This window comes from Mustela erminea, chromosome 19, assembly GCF_009829155.1.
Source record: "Mustela erminea isolate mMusErm1 chromosome 19, mMusErm1.Pri, whole genome shotgun sequence".
NCBI classification, from domain to species: domain Eukaryota; kingdom Metazoa; phylum Chordata; class Mammalia; order Carnivora; family Mustelidae; genus Mustela; species Mustela erminea.
In genome coordinates this window covers 4,375,505-4,398,195 of record NC_045632.1, presented here as the reverse complement: position 1 = coordinate 4,398,195, position 22,691 = coordinate 4,375,505, and the positions used below count along the sequence as shown (strand labels likewise).

General features: G+C 53.9%; 1 protein-coding gene across 7 annotated transcripts; it reads left to right on the top strand.

Moving 5' to 3' along the window:
• Nucleotides 1-717: 717 nt before the first annotated feature.
• CCDC114 (coiled-coil domain containing 114) lies at nucleotides 718-22,691 on the top strand. Of its 7 annotated transcripts, none has more exons than XM_032325550.1 (16): nucleotides 718-804; nucleotides 1,754-1,810; nucleotides 2,158-2,249; nucleotides 3,456-3,555; nucleotides 3,723-3,912; nucleotides 12,486-12,608; nucleotides 12,949-13,062; nucleotides 15,236-15,303; nucleotides 17,317-17,504; nucleotides 17,656-17,790; nucleotides 18,505-18,587; nucleotides 18,688-18,856; nucleotides 20,806-20,969; nucleotides 21,076-21,179; nucleotides 21,482-21,560; nucleotides 21,637-22,691. In XM_032325550.1, the coding sequence occupies exons 3-16, from the start codon at nucleotides 2,180-2,182 to the stop codon at nucleotides 22,180-22,182; spliced, it is 2,133 nt and encodes a 710-aa protein (XP_032181441.1). In that variant the 5' UTR covers nucleotides 718-804; nucleotides 1,754-1,810; nucleotides 2,158-2,179; the 3' UTR covers nucleotides 22,183-22,691. The 7 variants fall into 7 exon arrangements, with proteins under 7 accessions (XP_032181441.1, XP_032181437.1, XP_032181440.1 ...); XM_032325546.1 differs by lacking the exon at nucleotides 718-804 and adding an exon at nucleotides 1,126-1,144; XM_032325549.1 differs by lacking the exon at nucleotides 718-804 and adding an exon at nucleotides 1,415-1,558.

Below are 22,691 nucleotides of genomic sequence, written 5' to 3'. Positions count from 1 at the left end.
TTAGTACTGGGGGACTCTAGTTCATAGTCTCTAGGATTTGGGGTAGGGGAAAATTCTTGGGTCCACTGGACATCAAGGCTAAAGTTAGGAGTGCAGAATTAGGGTCCCTGGGGACAGAGACTGGGGTTCTGAATTCAGAACCCAAGGAAGTTAGGAAGTCTGGGTCACTGAGGGAAAAATTAGAGGCTGGGGGGGGGGGTGTCATGTGCTCTTCATGGTAGTGTAGGCAAAGGGACAAGACCTGGCCCCATTAGGAATCTGGAAACCAGGGGCTGGGGAGATGGAAATGTGAGTGAGGGAGGTGGAAAGCAGGCGGCTAGTACTCTAAATCAAATTCCCTGAGTGGAATCAGCCCAGATTTAGGTACCCTGGGAATGTAGGGTCGGGGCGTGGGAGGAGGTCCCTTAAGCTAGGAACCTGTGGAAGGGGGAGAATCAGGGAGCTGGAGGGCGGTAACGGAATCTCCCCTTCCTGGGCCTCCAGAGCTAAAAGCCGAGCTGAGCGCCCGCGGGAGGTTTCCTCCCACAGGAAACCGCAGGCTTCAGGCACACCCAGCCTGCAGGGAGCGGCGCCCACTGCCCGCCAGCTCGGGGGAGGCCCACGTGGGTAGCCGCCTGCAGCCCAGAAGGCGCGCCCAGCAGGGCGAGGGGGCGTGGCCAGACGGGGGCGGTACGAGGAGCTCGCGGCCCCGCCCACTTCCGCCTCTCAGTGCGCGGACCCAGCAGACGAGAGGATTTTGGCGGCTTCGCAGGAGGCCGTTGGCCGCGCATGCGTAGTGGGTCACTGCAGGGACCTGAGTTGGTGGTGAGCACTCCTCCCCCTCACAATTCCCGGTGTCGGCACGGTCTTCCTAATGAGAGTCTTCGAAATAACGTGGTCGAAATAACATCTCTCGGGCCTCGTCCCGAAGGACCTCGGCCAGCTCCAAAGCCTTCCAGACGTTTCTCTCCCAACCCTGGCTCCATAGGGTCTTTCAGCTCCTTCCTCTCCCTCCCGAAAACACACAGCCCGCCCCTCACAGAGCCCCCCCCGCCCACCGATCCCCGTTAGCTCCTTCCAGACCTTCCAGCATCTCCCCACCAGGCCCCTCAGGTGTCCTTCTAACCACGCCCCTCGTAGGTCTGTGAAGCTGCGGCGTGGGCAGGTACCGGTGCCCCCTCCCCTCGGCAGCACCCCCCATAGTCCCACCCCATAGTCACCTCCCATTCTGGGTCCCAGCCCCGCCCTTTACGGATACTGTTCCGGGGTCCTTCTCTAGTCCCCCTCAGCCCCGCCTTCCGCAGGTACAGTGCTCCTCCCACCCGAGCCCGGCCCCTTACAGGTCTCCCGGCCCTCGGGAGCTGAAGCCCCGCCCCTCGTGGCCCGGCCAGCCCCGCCCCTCAGGGCACGCCCGGTCCCTCCCCTCACAGGACCTGCCCTCCTCCGCCCCTTGCAAGGCTCACAGCTCCGCCCCCTCAAGTTTTCCCAGCCCCGCCCCTCGCAGGGCTTTCCGCCCCTCGCAGGGCTTTCCGCCTCTTCCAGTTCATCCGTACCCCCCCGCCCCCCAAAGTCTTCTCAGGTCCTCTGGCTGTCCTGACCCCTCTTCCCCAGCCTCCCCTCCCACGGCTCCTCCTCCCAGCGGTCCCTCCTCCCCAGCCTCCTCTTCCATGGCTCCTCCTCCCCAGAGGTCCCCCCTCCCCAGTCTCCCATCCCACGGCTTCTCCTCGAGTCCTTGGTCCCACCCTCAGGCCTCATTGGCCCTTTATCTCCCCAGTAACCAGGCCACAACAGTGAACTCGGAGCACCAAGGACAGGGCAGGCACTCCAGCAGGTAGGGACTGGGCCTCGCTCCTCTCAGCGGGCGGAGGTTTTCCCTGTCCGTGTCTCCTTCCACAAACAGCCACGCCTCAGAGATACCGCGAGCCTAGGCGGCCTGTCCCCCGCGCCAGACTTAGAGTTGAAACACAAGTCAAAAAATGGGAGAGGTGGGAGGTCGGGAGGGGCGTGGAGAGAGGCCTGAGAGGTGAGCCCCTCCAACACATTGGAGGCACCGAGACTCAAAGATGGCAGCTGGTTCTGGGGTCACCTTCCAATTCCTAGTCCCTCGCGCTTGGTCCCCACCTTCCTTCTGGCCCTCTCCTGCTTGATGTCTGAAGGGGTCCTGTGTCACCCCTGCAGGAGCCCCACCCGCTTGGCCAAGATGCCTTTGGGACAAACTTTAGGGAGCACCCGCTCGGAGGATGGAAGCGAGGCCTTCCTGGAAGGAATGGGTAATTCATACAGTCTTGCTCCCCGCCCCCCCCCCCCCCCGTCATTCTTTCCTCCGTTCCCCAAGTTCCAGGTACTGTACTGCAGCACACGAAGGACGGGGAGACCTTCTAGCCGTGGGAATGGAGGTGGAGCAGGCAGAGGGGCTAGGCCGAGCCTGGGCAGTGGCACAGTCTGGGAAGACTTCCTGCAGGAGAAGTTGGAGTGGGGCTTGGAACTCTTCCCAGGAATTCCCAATGGGAGCAGGCAGGGAAGACTGTTTCAGCAGAGACAACAGCATGTGCTAGAACAGGGTTTCTCAGCCTCCACACTGGTGGCACTTGGGATCAGATCATTCTTAGTCATGGGACTGTCCTGGGGAATTGTGGGATGGTTAGCATCGTCCTTGACCTCTAGCCATCACTTGCCACAAGCACCTTCCCCTGCCCCGTCCCCACATCGTGACAATCAAAAATGTCTCCAGACATTGCAAACTCTCTGTGCGGGACAGAATGGCTGGTTGAGAGCCCCTGGGCCGTGGGAGGTGGGAAGCTGCTGGACCAGACTCAAGAGGTGGGTAGGGTCAGATCGTATGGGGCCTCGAACACCAGGCTGAGGAATTAGGAAATTATCCTGGAGGCCCTGGAGCTCCTAGGGAGCCCTGTGAGCAGGGGAGGGTCGGTGTCAGTTCTGGGTGTAGAAAGACCCGTTGGGGCTGTGAAGGGAGGCCTGGAGGTTGGTGCAGAGGTTGGGGCAATGGTCCAGGTGGGACAGGAGAAAGCCTGAGCCTAGGGCCCAGGCTGAAAGTGAGGAAGCAGGAGGATGGGCAGGAGGACTGCCAGGTGATGGGGGCTGGAGGGGACGGAGGGAACTAAAATGCTGTCCCCAATTCTTGGCACCTATCTTCAACTTTCCCAAGTTCCAGATCCTATGTGGCAAGTCCCCAAGGACCAAGAAGTCCACCAGGAGCGCCCTCTAGTGGGGAAGGGAATGTGTACCAAACCTGGGGCAGGAGTGATGGGAAGAATCCTGAAGTCAGCTTGGGGTACTGGAGTGGGAAGGGGGATGGGAGCCGAGGTGCAGTGCCAGAGGGCTGGCCGGGCCTGGGTGTGCACTTCTGCTGCAGTTTGTGGAGACCCTGGGGGAGCCAGAATTTTCTAGGTCCTGGAAAGGAAGGGGCTGGGGCCTCCTGGATGCCTCCTGAGCCCCCTGGCTGGTCCGGCCCTCAGCAGACTGGGAGCTGAGCAGACTACAGCGGCAATGCAAAGTGATGGAGGGGGAGAGGCAGGCCTACAGCAAGGAAGTCCACCAGCGCATCAACAAGCAGCTGTGAGCCCACTGCCTGGTCCTGGAGCTAGGGAGGGGGCTCTACTGGGAGAGGGTTGGGGCTTCCACTCCCGGCTCCAAGAGGGGGGAAGGGCCAGCCCTGCCTCTGGCCTTCAGTGATTCTGAGCTCCGCCCCTTGCTGGCTTGCTCCGCCCTCCCTGCCTGGGCAGTGAGGAGATCCAGCGCCTGGAAGGGTTGCGGGATAAACTTCAGGTGCAGATCAGCGTGGCCCAGAGCCAGGTCAAGCGGCTGCGGGACAGTGAGAGGCTGGAGAACATGGGCCGGCTGCTCAAGTGCCGGGTCCAAGTGCAGGCCGAGGTCAAGGAACTCCAGGAGCAGACCAGAACCCTGGACAAGCAGGTGGGTTCTGAGACCAGACTCCGGGGATCCCACATAGGGGCTGGGAAGGAACTGCTTTGAGCCTTAAATTCCTCGTCTGAGAAATGGGCTCATGGAAAGCAGCCACGTAGGAGGGTTACATTCAGCCTGTAGTGGGAATCTGGGTGCTTCCTGCTTAGCACAGTCCCCCACATCCCAAACAGGGGGCTGGTGTGGTTAAAGGCGAAAGGTTCACCCCCTGGAGTCAGCAAAGCCTGCATTAGAATCCCGGCCCTGTCCTGTCAGAGCTGTGTGACCGAGGGCAAGACTTTACCTCTCTGGGCCCTACTTTCTTCATGGGCAAAAGGAGGATGCTGGTAATACAACGGAGTCTACAATAGGTTTTCAGTCCCACCTGTTTCCAGGTCTTGACCTTGGCAACAATGCGACTTCTGTAGGTCAGTGTCCCTTCAGGTTTTTATGACCATGACCTCTGGAGAGGCAGCTCGCACACATGTGGATATAAACACACACGTAGATCTCAAAGAGAAGTTTCACCAGGTAATACTGATGTTTCCTAGGTGGGATGCATTCTGCGATTTTCTATTCTAGTCTTGGTTAAGAGTCACTTGCCTAGACCAAAGGATTTCTTGCGCATGTTGGGTTACAAACAAGACTTTGAAGGTTACTTACATTGGTGGTCTGTATCATTTCCTATTTTTGTTGTAACAAATTACTACACACTTGGTGGCTTAAAATATAATACAAACTAGGGGCGCCTGGGGGCCACAGTCAGTTAAGCGCCTGACTCTTGATTACTGTTCAGATGGTGATCTCAGGGTCTTGGGATCGAGGAGAGTAAGCCGTGGGTCAGGGTCTGCGCTCAGCATGGAGTCTGCTGGAAATCCTTTCCCTCTCTCTCTCCCAACCCCCTGCTCAAGCACATGCTCTTTCTCTCTCTCAAATAAATAAATAAAATCTTACGAATGAATTATGTTCCAGCAGCAGAGGACAGGAGTCCAAAACGGGCTTCCTTGGACCAAAGTCTGGTGTAAGCAGGGCTGTACCTCTTCTGAAGTCTTAGGAGGAGAATGTGTTTTCTGACTTCTCCGGCTTCTAGAAGTTTCTTGCATGGCTTGGTTTGCAGCTCCTTGCTTTGTCTGCAAGGCCCGCTGCGGGCAGTCGTCCTTCTCATGTGCGTGACTCCCCCCTCTTCCTTCTCTGATTCAGACTTTCCTGCCCCCTCCTTCCACTCGTAAGGACCTTTGTGTTTATCCTGGGCCCACCCAGGTCATTCAGGTAAATCATCTCAAAAATCCTTAACTTTATCACATTTGCAAGGTCCTTTCTGCCATTTGGTTCCGTCTATTCACAAGTTTCTGGGCTTAAGATATGTGGACATATTGGCCGGGTAGGAGGGCATCATTCTGTCTACCATATAGTTGGTTTTTTTTTTTTTTTTAAGAGATTGATTGATTGATTGATTTTTTAGAGTGAGTGAGTGAGTGGGGGAAGCAAAGGGAGAAGGAGAGAGAAACTCAAGCAGACTCCATGCCGAGTGGGGAGCCTGACGTGGGGCTGACGTGAGATCACGACCTGAACTGAAACCAAGAGTCGGTCGCTTAACCAACTGTGCACCCAGGTGCCCCTACCACGGAGTTTTCTTCCATTTGACTTTCAATCAGTTTGTTTGCTCTGCTCTCACAAGCTCCCCAAGATTCCTTTTGGAAGCTGAATTCTGATTCACACATGCCAAACTTCTGGCTGTTTCATGGTGGTGCAGTGGCTTTGTGGGGGTTGGCTGCTGGGATTGGTTTTCCTCAGTCTTTCACGGAAACTCATCAGAGTCAGAATTTTATACCCAGGGACACCTGGGTGGCTCTATAGGTTAAGCATCTGCCTTCAGCTCAGGTCATGATCTCAGGATCCTAGGATCGAGTCCCAGGTCAGCCTTCCTGCTCAGCGGGGAGTCTGATTCTCCCTCTGACCCTCCCGCTGTTTGTGCTCTCTCTTGCTCTCAAATAAATAAATAAAATCTTTAAGAAAATAGAAAAACAGGTACCCAATGGAAATATTATCTCTGAATGAGAGAGAACAGACATTTTCTGGCAAAAAAAAAAAAAAAAAAGTAGACAACTTAGATTTTCACAAACTATGTGTGTTAATGGACCAATGTTTAAAATTTCCAATCTACTACTGACTGCTGCTTTTAGAAGGCTTGTGCCATTTCTGATGCTTGCTTCAATGCTTGCTCTCATTTTCTGAGCCCATCACATCAGAGACTGATGACGGACGGTCCTTGGACTTACACCTGTTTATAGCACTGGTCTATGTAGAAATAAAAAAGTGTTTAATAACATTCAGCCTCCATTCATGCTAAAAACTCTTAGGAAACCAGGAATAAGGGGTGCCTGGGTGGCTCAGTCAGTTGAGGGTCTGCCTTCAGCTTGGGTCATGATCCTGGAGTCCTGAGATGGAACCCCGCATGGGGCTCCCTGATCTGCGGAGAGCCTGCTTCTCCCTCTTCCTCTGCCTGCCTCTCCCCATTTGTGCTTGCTTGTGCTCTGTCTCTCTCTCTGTCAAATAAATAAATACATAAATAAATAAATAAATAAATAAAATCTTAAGGAAAAAAAAGGAAGCTAGGAATAAAAGGACATTTCCTGAATTTGGTGAAGGGCAACTATAAAACATATACAGAAAATACCATGTTTGATAACAAAACATGACAAAGATTATCTTTGAGATCAGTAACAATATAAAAATGTCAGCTAGCACCACTTGTATGTAACATTGTGCTGGAGGTCCTGTCTGGTGCAGTACGGCCAGGAAAAGGGAAAAAACAATGTAAGCATTGGAGAGGAAGAAATGAAATTGTCATTGTTTGTAGATGATGTATTTGTGTACATGGGAGAGCCAGAAGAATCTAACAACAACTTATTGTAATTAATAAGGTCTTTTAACAATGTGGCCAGGTACAGAATTAATATGCAAAGTTAGTATTGCTCTGTATTAGCAATAACTGTTAACAAAATAAAAGAAAATATGCATTTATAATAACCAGAAGAAGTACCTGTGAAGAAATTTAACAAGTGTGCAAGACCTCTATGGAGTAAGTTGTAATATTTTATTGAGGGCTGGTAAAGAGGAGCTTAATAAGTGTAGAGACCTACACAAGGACTTGAAGAGTTAGTGTCATAAAAAGTCAGATCTCCAAATTGATGTATAAATTCAATGTAATCGAAACCAAAGTACTAAAAGTTTTTTTTTTAAAGGATTTTGTTTATTTATTTGACAGAGAGAGACCACAAGCAGGCAGAGAGGCAGGCCGTTGGGGGAGGATGTAGGCTCCCCGCTGAGCAGAGAGCCCAGGACCCTGAGATCATGACCTGAGTCGAAGATAGAGGCTTTAACCCACTGAGCCACCCAGGTGTCCCTGAAAGTTTTTTTTTTTTTTTTAAATGGATGGAACTGACAAGCAGATTCTAAGGTTTATATGGAAGTACAATGGAAAAGATGACTTAGACTGACTTAAAAGAAGAACAATGTGAAAGGATTTGCTGTATCATTTATCAAGATTTATTATAAAATTCTTACAATTGATGCAGGGTTAATCACATGGATCAATGGGACAGAAGAGAGTCCTGAAAGAGACCAAAGCATATGACCAAAGCACATATGACTTCAAGAAATGGAAAAGGAGGATAAGGGTGCTGTGAAAATTAGATATTCATACTGTAAGATGAAACCAGACCCTTCCCTCGCCTTGTACCCCCAAATTAATTCCAGATGGATCAGAGATCTGAATGTGTGGAGGTGCGGAAGGATTTCTTAAATAAGTTATAGAAATCTCTACTTCTAAAGGAACAGATTGTTGCTTCCTATGACTTCAAGGTTAATAACTTCTGTTAAAAGAAACATAGTGTGCAAAGTCATGGAATGGAAAGTTACTTGCAACATGTATAGCTGACAAAGGACTAGTAGCAAGAACATACAAGGAACTCCTACAAATTATTGAAGAGTCAGCTCAATTGTATTTATTTTGCTTGTTTTTTTTTTTTTAAGATTTTATTTATTTATTTCACAGACAGAGATCACAAGTAGGCAGAGAGGCAGGCAGAGAGAAAGAGAGAGAGAGAGGGAAGCAGGCTTCCTGCGGAGCAGAGAGCCCGATGCGGGGCTCGATCCCAGGACCCTGAGATCATGACCCGAGCCGAAGGCAGCAGCCCAAACCACTGAGCCACCCAGGCGCCCCTTTGCTTGTATTTTTTAAAAGATCTTATTTATTTATTAGAAGGAGAGAGAGAAATGAGTGGGGGAGGGGCAGAGAGAGAAGCAGATTCCCTTCAAAGCAGTGAGCCTCATGCGGGACTTGACCCCAGACCCTGGGATCATGACCTGAGCTAAAGACAAATGCTTAACTGACTGAGCCATCCACATGCCTGAGTCAGCCGAGTTTTTAAAAATAGAGGATTTGAGCTGACACATCACAAAATAAGAAATTCATTTGTCCAATAAATGTAGGAATTACTCACCACTCAATAGTAATCAGAGAGGGGCAAATGAAAATCACAGTGAGATTCCATTAAACACTCACCAAATTTGCAAAAATGAGTGTCCCAAAATACCAAGTGTTGGGGAGAGAAGCAGCAAGTGGGAACACCCAATGAACTGTTGTCAGGGGTATATAAATTGTCACATGTATTTTGAAAGGATCCCCCCATTATCAGTTACATTTACTGATAGACCTACACTGTGATTCGGGGCCGCCCCCACTCAGCATGGTCACCAGAAGCAGTTTTGGGTTCCACCTGACATTCACGCTCACAGGATGCTCTGGCTACAGAACTTGGTACCAGGTTCACTTTGTAGGGTGATGGAGGGCAGGAAACAGCAGCATCTTGGCATGAGAGCATCAAGCACACCTTCCTTGAACATCTAGGCACTGCTGCCATGAGGATAGGGTCTAAGTCGAAGCCCCCACAAGGAGCACACTCAGGAAATACCCTGCAGGGGCGCCTGGGTCTCTCAGTCAGTTGAGCATCTGGATGTTGATCTCAGCTCTTGATTTCAGGGTCATGAGTTCAAGCCCCTCGTTGGGCATGGAGCCTACTTTAAAAAAGAGGAACTCGAAGAGAAACCAGGTTTCTGTTTCGTGCTGGTCATATTGGCCCTTGAGATCTATGAGCCCAGCTTGCAGTCCTTCTAGTCCAAAGTAGTTGACCAATCAGGGGTCATTTTTATAATAAACACTGTTGCCTGGGAACAGAACTGGCATTCCATATTTACCTTAACCCAGTGTGTTTCCATGGAAACCGTTTCAGAAGAAAGTAAGCCAAAGTCACCTTCTAAGAGAAAACAGGTTTAGATCTGTTGTTAAAGCTCCCTCCTGCCCAACAAGTACACTTCTGAGCACGTGCCGCAGAACCAGGATTCACGTGAAGGAATGTTGAAAGAAACATTACTCACTCTAGCCACTCCAAACCGGAAGTAACCCAAATGTCCAACAGGATTTGAATGAATAAATAAATTGTGGTGCATTTGTATCATGAAATAGTATACAGTGATGAAAAATGAATGAATCACACACAGCCACGAGGAAGGAAGCAAGGCATAAAACATACAGGAAGCATAATCTCACTGACATAAAATATAAAATCAGGCCAAACTAAACTTTTGCTTAGGGGTGCATATATGGGTGATAAACTATAAAGTTTAAAAAAAAAAAGAATTCCGCTAGAGGAAATATGGTAGACTGAATAATGGTCCCCACCCCCACACAAGATGTCCACACTATAATCTCAGGAACCCGTGAGTATGTTACTTTACATGGCAAAAGAGACTCTGCAGATGTGAATAAGGATTTTGAGATCGGGGGGTTACCCTGGATTGTCCAGGTGGACCCCATGTCATCGCAAGTGTCCTTAGGGGCGAGGTAGGAATGTCAGAATAAGAGAAGATGGAGACGGTAGATGTGAGGAAGAGAAGCCGAGGTTGGAGTGGCCACAAGCTAAGGAATGCATAAATCAAGGAATCCAGCTTCTAGAAATTGCCTGGAGCTTCCAGAAGGAAGGCAGTGAGTGTGCCACCCCCCCACCCCCCGCCCCAAGCTCCTTCCTGGGGACCACACTCAGCGTGTCAGCCTCCAGCTGCTAGTTTTTGCACCGTCTCTGAGCATCTGTGTTTTATCCCAGTTTATTTTCTGCATCTGTCAGCAAGGGTTGTCCTAAGGTATCAGAAAAGCCTAAGAGGGGTTATTTTGGGGCCAGGGGAATGCTATACATTGTTTCCATAAAAACTAATGGTAATTCCTTCTTCACTTTCTGCTAGTTTGGCTTATGAAGGGTCTCATAGGAATGCTGTAGTTTCAGAGAATGGGGAAACCTGTATTCTCCTCTTGGCTGTAGTGAATATATCCCAAGGTGACCTCCCACACCCACTGTGTACTACCCGCCCCTTCAGTGGGGGTAGAACCTGTGACTTGCTTCTGGCCAACAAAATACAGTACACTGGGGAGAGGACTGAAGGGAGGGAACGACATTCCCTTCATTAGGTGTGCTCTATTAGACTGGCCCTGCGTAGATCAAACAGGTGTTCTCTGGCCAGCCTTGAAGGTGCAAGAGGCCATCCCACGGAGAGAGCCACCTGGCAGGGGACCGCGCAGTGAGTCCCAGATGAGACCACAGCCCTCTGTGGAGAGGATCCAGCTGAACTGTGCGGGACCCCTGACCCATGGAAACTTCGAGATCATAGATGGGTGTTGTTTTCAGCCACCAAGCTTGGGATAATTTGTTTTGCAGAAGGAGGAAAATGAATACAGTGGTTACTTCCAAGCTGCCAACAGTTTAACTCATGTAATTCCTAAAAATGGAACAATCAGCTAGCTTTCAAGAGCTGTCCTGGGGTCCAGTCTTGTTCTGCTAACAGATCTACTTTAAATAAACCAGTGTTTTCATTCTAACAACCTAGAGACCATTTGAAAAAAAGAGAATATATAAGTAGAAAAAAACACACAAAAAAACCCTGTATTTCATTCTCCAAAGCCATAATTACTTGCCTGTGGGATGTTTGTGCCTCTGGGTCTTGGAGTCAGATCGGACTGACCACTCTTACTCCGTGCTGATTTCTGGACAGTATTCTCTTTTATTTATTTCTTCTTTTTGTAACTGAAAATTTTACTGGGATAATTCAGTTTCACATGCAACTGGAAAAAGTAATAGAGATTCTTTGTACGCTTGGGCACTTTCTCCCACTGGTCACATTTTTGGGTATTTGGTTTTTTATCACAGCAACAGCTAAAAAATGCTTGTTCACAAAGATGTGACTCATTGAAAGGGACATAGCACTACCTTGTGTTGAACCTGTGAACTGCCTTGTGTTGAACCTGTGAACTGCCTTGAGCCGTAGCTCATGTGGTGTCTGACCATGTTGGTTGTCTCCCTCCAGACTTAAACATCCTCGTGGTGCAGACTTTGAGTTGGCAGTGATGCTGTGGGGTGGTGGGGGGCATGTGTTAGTTTTCTAGGGGATGCCGTTACTAAGTACCACAAACTCTGGGTGGCTGAAATGACAGGAATATATTGTCCTACTGTTCTGGAGGCTGGATGTGTTGGCTGGGTGGCATTCTCCCTGTGTGCATGTCTGTCCAAATCTCCCCTTTGTGTAAGGACACTGGTCATATTGGACCAGGGTCCCTCCTAAGGACATCATCTTAACTGGATTATCTCTGCAAAGACCCACTCTTTTGGGGTATTGGAGATTCGCACTTAAACAGAAGAATCTTCAGTGGTGGGAGTGTGGGCTGTGGACAGGACATAAACCAACCCCTAAAAGCACACAAATTGGGAAGCCCAGTTTTTTTTTTTTTTTAAGTTGGGCGTAGAGCCCAATATGGAGCTTGAACTTAATGACCTTGAGATCAGGACTTGAGCTGAGATCAAGAGTCAGACACGTAACCAACTGAGCCACCCATGTGGAAAACACAGTCTTCAGCAGTTCATGTATTCATTCGATCTGCATGTTTTATTGAGCACCTACTTTGTAGGTTTTTGTTGAAAACAAAAGTCTGCTCTCGTGGAGCTTCCAATTTAACTAGAGAGATGCCTGGCCCCAGATACGTAATGATGAACACAGAAACGAGGACAGCTTCAGAGAGGTTTCACCCGTAACCAGACCCAGGCATTCTAATGGCGTTGGAGCTCATTCTCACCATCTCTCAGTCTCTTGTCTCCACTTTGTCTACTGGCTTCCTCCTCCCAGGACCCCCCGTGTGGTGGGGAGTATGATCGTGGAAGTCTCAGAGCCCCACGCATCTAGCTCATTTCCCCCAATATACCGGGAAGGGATTGAGGCTGGCTCAGCTTGGGTCAGGCAACCTGTCCCTCTCTAGGGCAAGCACTGTGATTGTCGGGACCTAGGTCATGTGGCTGGCTGGGTGCCTTGTTGTGACTGGAAGCCAGAACCACAGGGAAGGTTGGGCATCATTAGCAGAAGGGTAGGACAGATGCCTGGGGCCACAAGGATGGGAGGGGACAGCTACACTCAGCCCCTCACCCTTTCTTGGCACCTCAGTCTCTCCACATTCAGCCAACAAGTAGGCATCCTCTTTCCTCCAGATCCAGGAGTGGGAGATCCGGATCTTTGTCCTAGGTAAGGAAGTCAGGGCCCCGGGGGTCATCCTGGATCAGAAAGTCAAGATCCGGCAAAGGATCAAGATTCTAGAAGACCAGTTGGACAGGGTGAGAGTCAGCCTCTTGGCTCTTTCCAGACCCGATCTCTGGGTGTTGGGGGTTAACTGAGCAGGGGCGAGTTCCATGGAATTCAAGTTCCAGGAACGATGGACCAGATTCCAGGAGGGAGGTGGGCCTGAAACACGGGGCTCCCAGAGAAGGATCAGGAGACCCGGTCCTGGGTGGATGGAGGGTTCGCAAGGAAAGGAGAGTGGTGCCGAGGTCCTTAGGGTGGCTGGGCAGCGCTTTCAGTGTCTCCAAAGTAGGAACAGGCTCTGACACTTGTCAGAGCATGGAAGAGGGAGGTAGACCAGGCCTCAGACTTCTGTACACCCCAACTCCCCACCAGGTCACGTGTCGCTTTGACAACCAGCTGGTGCGCAACGCGGCGCTGCGGGAGGAGCTGGACCTCCTGCGCGTTGAGCGTAACCGCTATCTGAACGTGGACCGCAAGCTGCAGAAGGTCAGTGGCCCTAAAACCCGGGACCCCTCAGCCCAGCCGGGGGAGAGGAGAGGTTGCAAGGGTCACCTTGCCAACTCCAGCACGGTGGCCTCAAGTGCAGAATCGGTGGAGTCCTAGGTTTGATGTGGTCCAGGGGGAATGGAGACCTCGAGAAGGTTCTGGGACGCCTCTAACAAAAAAAAAAAAAAAAAAAAAAGCAGCCTCCTTCAGACTTGCAGAAGCCAGAGATGTCATTTTGAATATCATCGGCCAGGACAGTCAATGAGCAAGCAAGACCGTTTACATTCTGTGGGCATCTCCGTAACCGTTGGTGTCCCTTCCCTTTTTCTTCCACCTTCGCTTCCCTGGAAGGATAGTACAGAGAACTCCAGCCTTCACCAAGACTGATCATTTGCCGTATTCTCTCTCTCTCTCATTATTATTTTTACCAAAAAGGATTTGTTATCACCATTGCTGAACTATGGAGAGCACACTGCAGACACTATGCCCCTAAGAACTTCAGCGTGTTTTGGTCCTAAGAATAAGACCGTTTTCTTGCAGAAACACAGGGCACTTATCCAAGTCAGGAACTTCAATGTTATTACAATTCTACGTAGTCCCTGTTTAAAGTTCTCCAATGGTCCCGATGACGTCCCTTACAGCTAATTTGATTTTCCTGCTCCAGGCTCCCAGCCAGGGTCCCACACTGCATTTGGCTGTCCACGGCTCTGTTCTGGAACCATCCCTCAGCCCCGCTTTGTGGTCACGGCTTTGACATTTTGGAAGCCCGTTGTGTCATACAAAGTCCCTCGACGGGTCTGTCCAATCTTTCTTCACGATGAGATTCGTGTGGTGCGTTTTGGGGGGAATAGCACAGAGGTGATGTTGTGTCCTGGGGGCTCATTAAGTAGGAGGCACGAGATGGCCATTTATCCCTGTGATCGAGGTCCACGTTGATCCCTGGGTCAGCCGTGGTTCTCCAGTGAGTTTTCCCTTTGTGAGGAGTAAGTGGAGATTCTCAGAGACCATGAAGATATCTTGCTCCCCGACACATTTCCACTCCGTTGCTGGGGACTCTGATAATGATTCTTGCCCGATGATTATCACTGTCATGCCGAATGGGGATCTTTTTTTCCCCACCTCTCTTGTTCCTCCTATGTGTGTAAGAGAGCATACGTAAGGAAGAGCTTCTCTTCCTCCTCTGGGTATTTGTGTGTTATCGGTAAGCATCTGTGGGTTCTTCCTTTACTGCATGGAAGTCATCATGCGTGGTGATGTTCAACTCGTCCCAGATCAGGGAGACAAGTCAGTGGGAGCCAGTAGGGCCCTTAAAGTTGGCTTCTATGTGCTTTTGATGTGCCCCTGGTTTTTTTTTTCTTTTTTTAAAGATTTATTTATTTATTTGAGAGAGAGCAAGCACAAGCAGGGGCAGTGGCAGGCAGAGGGAGAGGGAGAAGCAGGCTCCCTCCTGAGCAAGGAGCCTTATGGAGGACTCAATCCCAGGACCTTGGGATCATGACCTGAGCAGAAGGCAGATGCAAAACGACTGAGCCCCCCAGGTGCCCCTGAATACATGAGACTTTAAGAGGATTTCCCAAGACAAAACTATTCCAAAAGATATTCAAGAGAAACACCATTTCTTTTCCATCTCTTCCACTTCGATCCCTCTTTGTGTGTGTGTGTGTGTGTGTGTGTGTGTGTGTGTGCTCGTATGTTCATATATGTGTGTACGTGAACGACTGTGCGTGTACATGTTTTATTTGCATATACGTATATTGGATATCTATCTATACACACATACACACATCACATGTGTGTTCAAATATATATATAATTTCCTCCCTTCTTTCTCCTGAAAAGAACATTTTTTACCCATAATACTGCAAAGACATTTCTTTGGAACTAGAAATCAGGTTCATGTGGTCACCACTGCGAAATTCAAGCACATTTCTGAAGCGGACCACAAAGTTAGGTGGTGCTCTTAGGGTTTTGCTGGGAGAAGCCCTCCGAGCCAGCATCCCAGCTGTCAGTTTCCCTGCCCATGTACTTGGTACCTCTTAGGATCCCCGCCCCCACCTGGCGGCTGTTAATGGGGAAGGTCCACACACCTGGATGGCAGGAGAGCTGCGGGGCTGAAGGGAGAGCCCTACAGGGAGGAGGCTGTAGCAAGGACATTGGTTTTGTTCTCTCGCAGGAAATCGAGCTTCTGCGACACATGGTCAGCTCCCTAATGGTCTCCTCGGCGGCTGCCTACACCGTCAGGTAGGGCACCCCCCCACCCCGCCCCCAGTGCCCCCAGGCCTCCAGGGAGCTCATGCACTATGAACCTTGCCCTAAGGCTTTGGTGGGAGGGGTCAGAACTCCAGGAACACACTGTCACAACCTGTTATTTTTTATAAGGTGCCCCTTTCCCCCCTCCACTGACATCCCAGGTCCTCGGGCAACACTTGTTGGCTGTGTGGACCCACTTCTTTGGGCGTCTTCCTTCCCTCCCCGCCCCCCCTCCCTTCCTATCTTTCTCTTTCACTCCCTCCCTCCCTTCCTTTCCTTCCTTCCTTTTTTGCTAAGATGCACATAACAAAATTCACCATGTTAAAATGTACAGTTCAGTGGCCTCTAGGACACTCGCTTCTATCTGGGTCCAAAACGCTCTCATCACCCCAAAAGGAAGCTGGTACCCAATAGGCAGTCACTCTGTCTTCCCCAGTTCCCTGGAAACCACTGGTTTCCTTCCTGTGCCTACCAACTTCCTGGTTCCAGGCATCTCGGGGCAGCGGGACTGTGCAGCATATAACTTGGTGTCCGGCTTCCTTCACTGAACATAACGCTTTCAGAGGTCACCCATGTTGTAGCCCGGATCAGTCCTTCCTTCCTTCCTTCTTATGGCTGATGCTGCAGTTTCTTGTCTTTGGTCCACCGCGACCCTGTCAGAGCCCCGACTCCATCTGGTGGCTTCTGCTCATGCTCGGCTTTGGCTTCATCCGAACTTGACCTTCAGAACGTGACCTTCTCTGGCTTCTCTCCGCACGTCCTTCTAGTGGCAGCTCCCTGCTCTTCCGTTCTTAGCCCTTCCCAACTCGGCTTCAGAGAGAGAGAATCTGAGTGGGCTGGCGCCTCTCTTCTGCCAAGTGCCACCCATGGTGGCCTGTCTGCGTGGTGAGAGCCTCGACCACTGCTCTTCCAGCCGATGGGGCAGGGGTGAGGGGTGCTGCTGGGTACCAGCGCAGGGTGGTCTCAGCCAGAAGGCAGGGCCAGGCAGCGTCTCCTGGGCCTCCTTGTTGGATGACCAGAGCAGGTCGCATCCCCTCTCTGAGCCTGTTTCTTCCACTGTGACATGACGGTAATGACCGCACGGCCTGGCTTTCAGGAAGTCGGGGCCCCTCTTCCCTGCCCCTCGGTTTGGCATGGAGCCCAGGGCACAGAAAGAACTGTGAGTCCTAATCCCTGAAGGACGGCCACCAGCACCTGGAGGGGTCACTGGAAACAAGGCTGGTGGCCACCAGGGGAGGCGTCCCATCGAGGAGGATGGGCTGATGTGCGTAGGTCTTATAAAGGAATTTGACCGGAACAAGAAGCTGGAGCTCTGGATGGAGGCAAGGGTGTGAGGGTGGGAACTAGAATGGTCCATGGGCAGGGACATGAGGACACTGGCCGGCTGTGCTCCCAACAAAATGACCCTCTGACTGTGATCCTGTGTCCTGGGAAGTAGGTTTGGGACCCTCAGGATTTACAGGGAGCCGCCCTGTGTTCAAAAGCTTAAAGGCCACATTTTCCCACGGGCAGGTCAGAAGGGGCTCAGTGACTGAAGCTTCTAGAGTGTCCCCATACCCCAACTGCGCTGGTGATGTCATCCACCTGCCCAACATGAGGCCCCGAATGGTCCAGGCTTCTTATATTTCCAACCACATGACCCCCAAACTCCAGCACCATACCTTCTGCCCTAGGTCCACCCCGCTCCCAGCCGAGTATGACCTCTGATGGTGCCCTCCTCGCTGTCCAGCCTCCTGTTCCCGGGCCCACCGTTGGCCCGCAGTGCACTGCAGCAGTGTCCCATCAGTCCCTTCCATGGCCCAGCACACCCCCCAGACCCCCCCCCCCCGATTCCACCTCTCCGCCTCTTCCCGCCTGCAACCTGATACCCCTCTGGGAACCCAGAAAGTTTTCTGCCTTTTGTGACCTCCGGGAAACTGCAACCTGATTCTGCCCGCGCCCTGGGACTGATCCCAGGCTGACCCCGGGCTCACTGCCCCCCCCACCCCCCACCCCCACCGGCAGAGAGGAGGCCAAGAGCAAGATGGACCTGCTGCGGGAGAGGGCGGAGAAGGAGGTGGCCCAGAAAGACGCGGAGGTGCAGACCCTGCAGCGGCAGATCGCGCACCTGGAGCAGCTGCACCGCTTCCTCAAGCTCAAGAACAGCGATCGGCTGCCGGACCCCGCGGTCATGGAGAAGCGCGAGAAGCGCGGTGAGGCCCCGGCCGCGCGCCCCAAGGGCTCGGGATCTCCACTGGGCGGAGCGGGCGGGGCGCGCGCGGCCTTAGCTCAGCAACCCCCCAGACCCGCTGCGCGCCCCTGGCCGCCGCGGGTGCGGGTCTCAGCGCCCCTCCCTCCCTCCAGCCCGGGAGGTGGCCGAGGGCCTCCGGAAGACCTCCCAGGAGAAGCTGGTGATGCGCTGCGAGGACGCCATGAACAAACTGTCCCAGCTGACGGGGGAGAGCGACCCGGACCTGCTGGTGGAGAAGTACCTGGAGAGTGAGTGCGGGCCGCGGCGGGGGGGGGGGGGCCCGGTGCAGGACCCCCGCGCCCCCCCGCCCGCCCCCACCGATCAGGCGCAGGGGCTGAGCTCCGTCACGGTCACCGAGGGCCTCCGCTTGGGCCCTGGGGACTCCGGCACCTGCGCTGGAGACTCGGGGCGTCAGGCGCGCCCTCCTCGCCCTTCTCCGCCCGCCCCGCCTCTGCCCCTCTAGCCCTCTCCCCAGTCTCTCTCCCTCCCCGTCTCGGGCCTTCTGAGCCCTTCCTTCTGTGTGCGTCTCCCTCTGGCCTGCATCTCTCAGTCCCCTCCGTCTTTAGGTCCGTTTGTTTCTGGGTGCGTCTGTCTCCCCCCTCCCTCCCTCCCCATTCCGGGCCTCCTGGTCTCTCTCCACATCTTCCCTCAGCCTCTGTGTTTCTCCCTCCGGGCGCTTGTTGCTGTCTTCTCCCGGGTCCTGGGCTCTCTCCCTCCCTCTGCTGTTTTCTCTCCCTCTCCTCTCTTCCTCTGTGCCTCTGCGCCTCTTAGTGTTTCTGGGTCTTTCTTGATTTTGCCGCCGTCTATTTCTCTTACTCTCACTTGCTCCGGTTTCCTCTGTGTCCCCTCTGGTTTCCTGGACCTCCGTCTCTCTTTGTCTCTGCGTGCTAGTGTCTGTGTCGTCTTTCTCAACATCTCTCTCTCCCTGTCCTGTGCGTCCCTCCCGACCCGCCTCTCTCCAGTGGAGGAGCGCAACTTCGCCGAGTTCACCTTCATCAACGAGCAGAACTCGCAGCTGGAGCATCTGCAGGAGGAGATCAACGAGGTGAGTGAAGGCCCCCTCCACCCTCCGCTCCTCCTCCCCCATCTCCTCCGCTCCTGCGGGAGCGGCCCCCCTGGCAATGGGCACCTGCCCTGCCCCGCAGATGCAGAAGGCCTTGGCGAGCACGCGCGCCAGCGAGGATCTCGTGCGCGCGCAGCAAGAGCAGGAGAGGAAGGACTTGGAGCAGCGCGTGGACGAGGTGCACGCGGAGGCCCTCGGCGTGGAGGCCAACTTCCAGGACGTGCGGGGGCGGCTGGAGAAGCTCAAGGCCGGTGAGCGCCTGGCCCAGCTTTTTCCTCTGGGAGGATGCGATGAGCCTCCCCAGAGGGCCCAGCCCGCAGCCCGCCTCGGGGGAGGTGTTCCACAGCGTCTCTGTGTGCTGGCTTGTCTGTCCATCCCAGATTGCTTCCTGCCGTCCATCCTGCCGTCCTTCCAGAGTCGGGCTGCCCTGGGTTTGCAGCCAGCTCCATCATTTGGGAAGCTTGTGTGTGGTTTCCAGGGCCGAAGCCCCCTGGCAATGAGATGGCAGATGACAGCTTGGGGGGGTGGTCGGGAGAAGTGGGTGGGTTCCCCGCTGGGAAGTTGAGAAGGTGGGGGCGGAGGTCAGCCTGTGGTCACAGTAGGGGCTCTCCTACCGGAAGAGCCTCTTTTTCTCTGTCCTGACCATGACTGTAAGGGCTGCAGGGAGCCTGGTGCATAGTGAGAAGGGCCCCCGAGGGCAGGGCTGGGAGGGACACCAGCAGGGCAGCTGGGCACTCACTACCATCCCAGGGCCTAGGACAGCAGTGTGGGAGCCTCAAGGCTGCTGGGATTGGCTGGGCCCCTGGACAGAGTGAAAAGGTAGGGCCCTTTGTTAAACAAGAGAGCAGAGCCCCAAGCCCAAGGTGGGACCCTCGTGAATGTGGGCGCCCTGAGCCGTCGCATCACCTGCTGCTGGCTGAAGTGGGCTCTGCCGGGGTGGCTGTGGGCTTCCTGGAAGTGGTGATGCTTGAGGCTGATTTTTTTTTTTAAAGATTATTTATTTATTTATTTGACACAGAGAGAGAGACAGAGACAGAGACATCATAAGTAGGCAGAGAGGCAGGCTGAGAGAGAGGGGGAAGTAGGCTCCCTGCTGAGCAAAGAGCCCAAAGCGGGACTCGATCCCAGGACCCTGGGATCATAACCTGAGTGGAAGGCAGAGGCTTAACCCACTGAGCCACCCAGACGCCCAAGGCTGATTCTGAAGGATGAGGATTTCACTGAAAAGTTCGGTTCGGGGGTGGTCCCAGCAGGTGGGGGCAAGGCCTGGAGATACGTGTAGGAGTGTAGGCTCTTTGTGTGGAGAAGGGGAGCAAGGGTGGGAGTGGGAGGGGGAGGATGGCAGATTCTGAAGAGGTGCTGGGCTGGGACACTGGGGAGCCATGGGAGGGCTGTGAGCAGGAGAGGCCATGGACAGGGGTGTTGGAAGAGGAGGAAAATGGAGAGGAGGGATGGGACCCAGCGGTATCAGACAGATGGGCAGTGATTGAGGGGGTTGCACAGGGTCTGGCCTGGGAGGGGTACTTGGGAGAAGAAGTGGGTTTGGGGATGCCCTTGAGCCCAGCGTGAGCATTGTAGTGGGGGGATGCTCAGGGAGGGACCCCAGGGGGAAACTACATAGGAGTCGGGAGCTTAGGGGGAGGCAGCTCTGGGGACAAGTGGGGGGAACGCAGTGCCGTGGGCTGCAGATCTGTGTCAAGGTCACGGGTGCTTTCTAATGTCATTAACAATAGCCAGTTCGCCTGAAAGAGTGACTAGGTACAAGTGGGCCAACTAGGTACAAGTAGAGCCAAGGGTGGGTCATGGCAGTGGCCGGTGGGCCAGCCAAGGGCCATAGCTAATCAGCCGGGTGCAAGTGGGGGCCAGTATTGAAAAAAAACAAAGGAGGCAGCCTTGGTGGTGTGTGGCTGGCCTCCGACCTCTCCCGTAGAGCACCCACAGGAGTGCCTCTCTGGGGTCGCTGGGTGGGATGGAAGTGGGGTGTTTCTAATGGAGCTGTGTGAAGGAGGCCTTTGAGACTAACTGAACAAAGTGAAATAAGAAACAAAAAGAAGAAGGCGGCCTAGAGAGCTGGCAGTGCTTTTGTCAGCTTTTCCACTGACCTCCCTCGATTTCTGCCTTCTGTGGTTCTGAGCCCCGTGGCCAGGCCCCAGGGGCTAGCAGGTCTGTGACAGCCTGTCCCCTCCCCACACAACCTCAGACCTCCAGCAGCTCTTCACCAGGGCCAAGTGTGACAACACCGTCATCGAAGACCTCCTGGGGGTTAAGACCCACATGCGAGACCGGGACATTGGCCTCTTCCTGGGCCTCATCGAGAAGCGGCTGGTCGAGCTCCTGTCCGTGCAGGCCTACTTAGATTTTCAGGTGGAGAGGCGGGAGGTCCCGGGGGTTGGGGGGGTGGGCAGGGAGCCCAAATATTGGAAGCTGGGGCCTTGGGGATGAGCTGACCGCGGGTTTATCCACCTTCTAGAACTACAGCACCCCCAGCTTGGTTAGCACCGCCCTCCTGGTTCTGGGCCAGAGCCCTGAGGACCTCCCGAAGAGGATGGCCGTGCCCCAGCTCCCTGACAACCAGTGAGGCACGGGGCAGGAAGGAGGGCAGCGGAATTCGGTTCCATGGGGGCCGAGGGGACAAAGAATGAGGTGGAGGGTTTGGGGAGGTGGCTCTTGGGTACCAGAGGGTGAGTGTGGGTGCTCTAGAGGCACCTGAAGGAGTTGGGGCTCCAGAGGACTGAGCTGGCCCCAGGTAGACCAGAAAGGCCAAAGGCCGCTGTGCCGGCCAGAGCGCGGCTAACGGTCTCCGTCCATAGCAATGAGGAGCTCTCAGCCTTTTGTGGCTACGAGTGTCCTCCCTTCCCGCCTTCCCCCCACTTTAGGGAGGACACCCCAGGCTTTGAGGCCAAAGAGGACGCCCCGATGAGCAAGGAAGAGCTGCGGAACCAAGTGACAAAGCTGGTGAGGATGGGGGCCTGCCGGGCTCGGGGCCGGACCTCAGCCTCCTTCCGGGGACGCTGACTCGCCTCCCCCACAGCTGGAGGCGCGGGAGCTGGCGCGGGAGCAGCAGCTGAAGGAGCTGGCGGACGCGGTGCGGAAGGTCGAGAGCGCGCCCAGCGTACCCAGCCTCTCGGGCACCCAGCGGGTCTCCTCGGGCTCACCCGTGGGGATCGCCAAGAGCCCCAGCATCATGCCCAGCTCCATCCTGAGCCAGAGGACTAGTGGCGTCCTGGCGTCCAGTGGGGGCCGTGCCACCGGCTCCAATGTCGGCCGGGTCACCTTTGGTGAACCCAGCTCCAGTGTAGGCCACGTGACCTTTGGTTCCACCAGCGCCATGGGGGTTCCGCTCTCCAGCCGGGGCTCCACGGGGGGCCATGTGACCTTCAGGACCTCCAGCTCTAGTAACTACCTGGGGTCCACCGGGTACGGGGTGTCCAGCGGTGTCCACGAGAGCCACGCGGGCGTGGAGAGCAGAAGCATGGGGTCGGAATTGAGTGGAGGCCTCGGGTCCAGCAGAGGCCAAGTCTCCAGCCCCCGCCACACTTCCAGCACCCACCGCGGCTCCACCACCAGCAAAGATTAGGGCGCCCCCCCCCACCCCCAGCCCCGGGGCTCGACCTCCCTGTCTCGAGATTTCCTCATGACTCTCCATGTCTCTCTTGCCCCACGGCTTTCTGCACCTGCCCAGCACTGTGTCTCCGTCTGTGTCTGTCCACGCCTCACCACCTGAGACCTCAGCTCTGTCTCCTGGCCCCTTTCGGTTCCCATCCCGCCTTTCCCTTCCTGTCTCCCAATTTCCAGTTCTCCCAGCTTCCTGTTAAGAGTATCTCTGTCCTGGGTTCGCCTCTCCCCAGCTCTGCCCTAACCTCCCCAGCTGTCCTCCCCTGCACCCCCCCTCCTGTTTCTGCTCCCGCACCTCTAATCCCTGCTCCTGTCTGTCTGCCAGGCTCTCCTTGTACCTCATGTCCCTATCTTTGTAGCTCCTCCTTCCTCACCCTCCCTGGGAGCCCCGGGTACTAAGCATCGGGGCAAGAACTGGAGGGTCAGAGTGAGCTGTGACTGTAGGAAATAAAGGTCAGAGCCTGACTTTGA

Bases quoted from the DNA above. Each gene is read 5' to 3' on its own strand.
- CCDC114 (XM_032325543.1), top strand. From the start codon at position 1,647: ATGGCTCCTCCTCCCCAGAGGTCCCCCCTCCCCAGTCTCCCATCCCAC. The intron at 12,609-12,948 runs GTGAGAGTCAGC...ACTCCCCACCAG, and splicing joins TAGAAGACCAGTTGGACAGG to GTCACGTGTCGCTTTGACAA. The intron at 13,063-15,235 runs GTCAGTGGCCCT...GTTCTCTCGCAG, and splicing joins TGGACCGCAAGCTGCAGAAG to GAAATCGAGCTTCTGCGACA.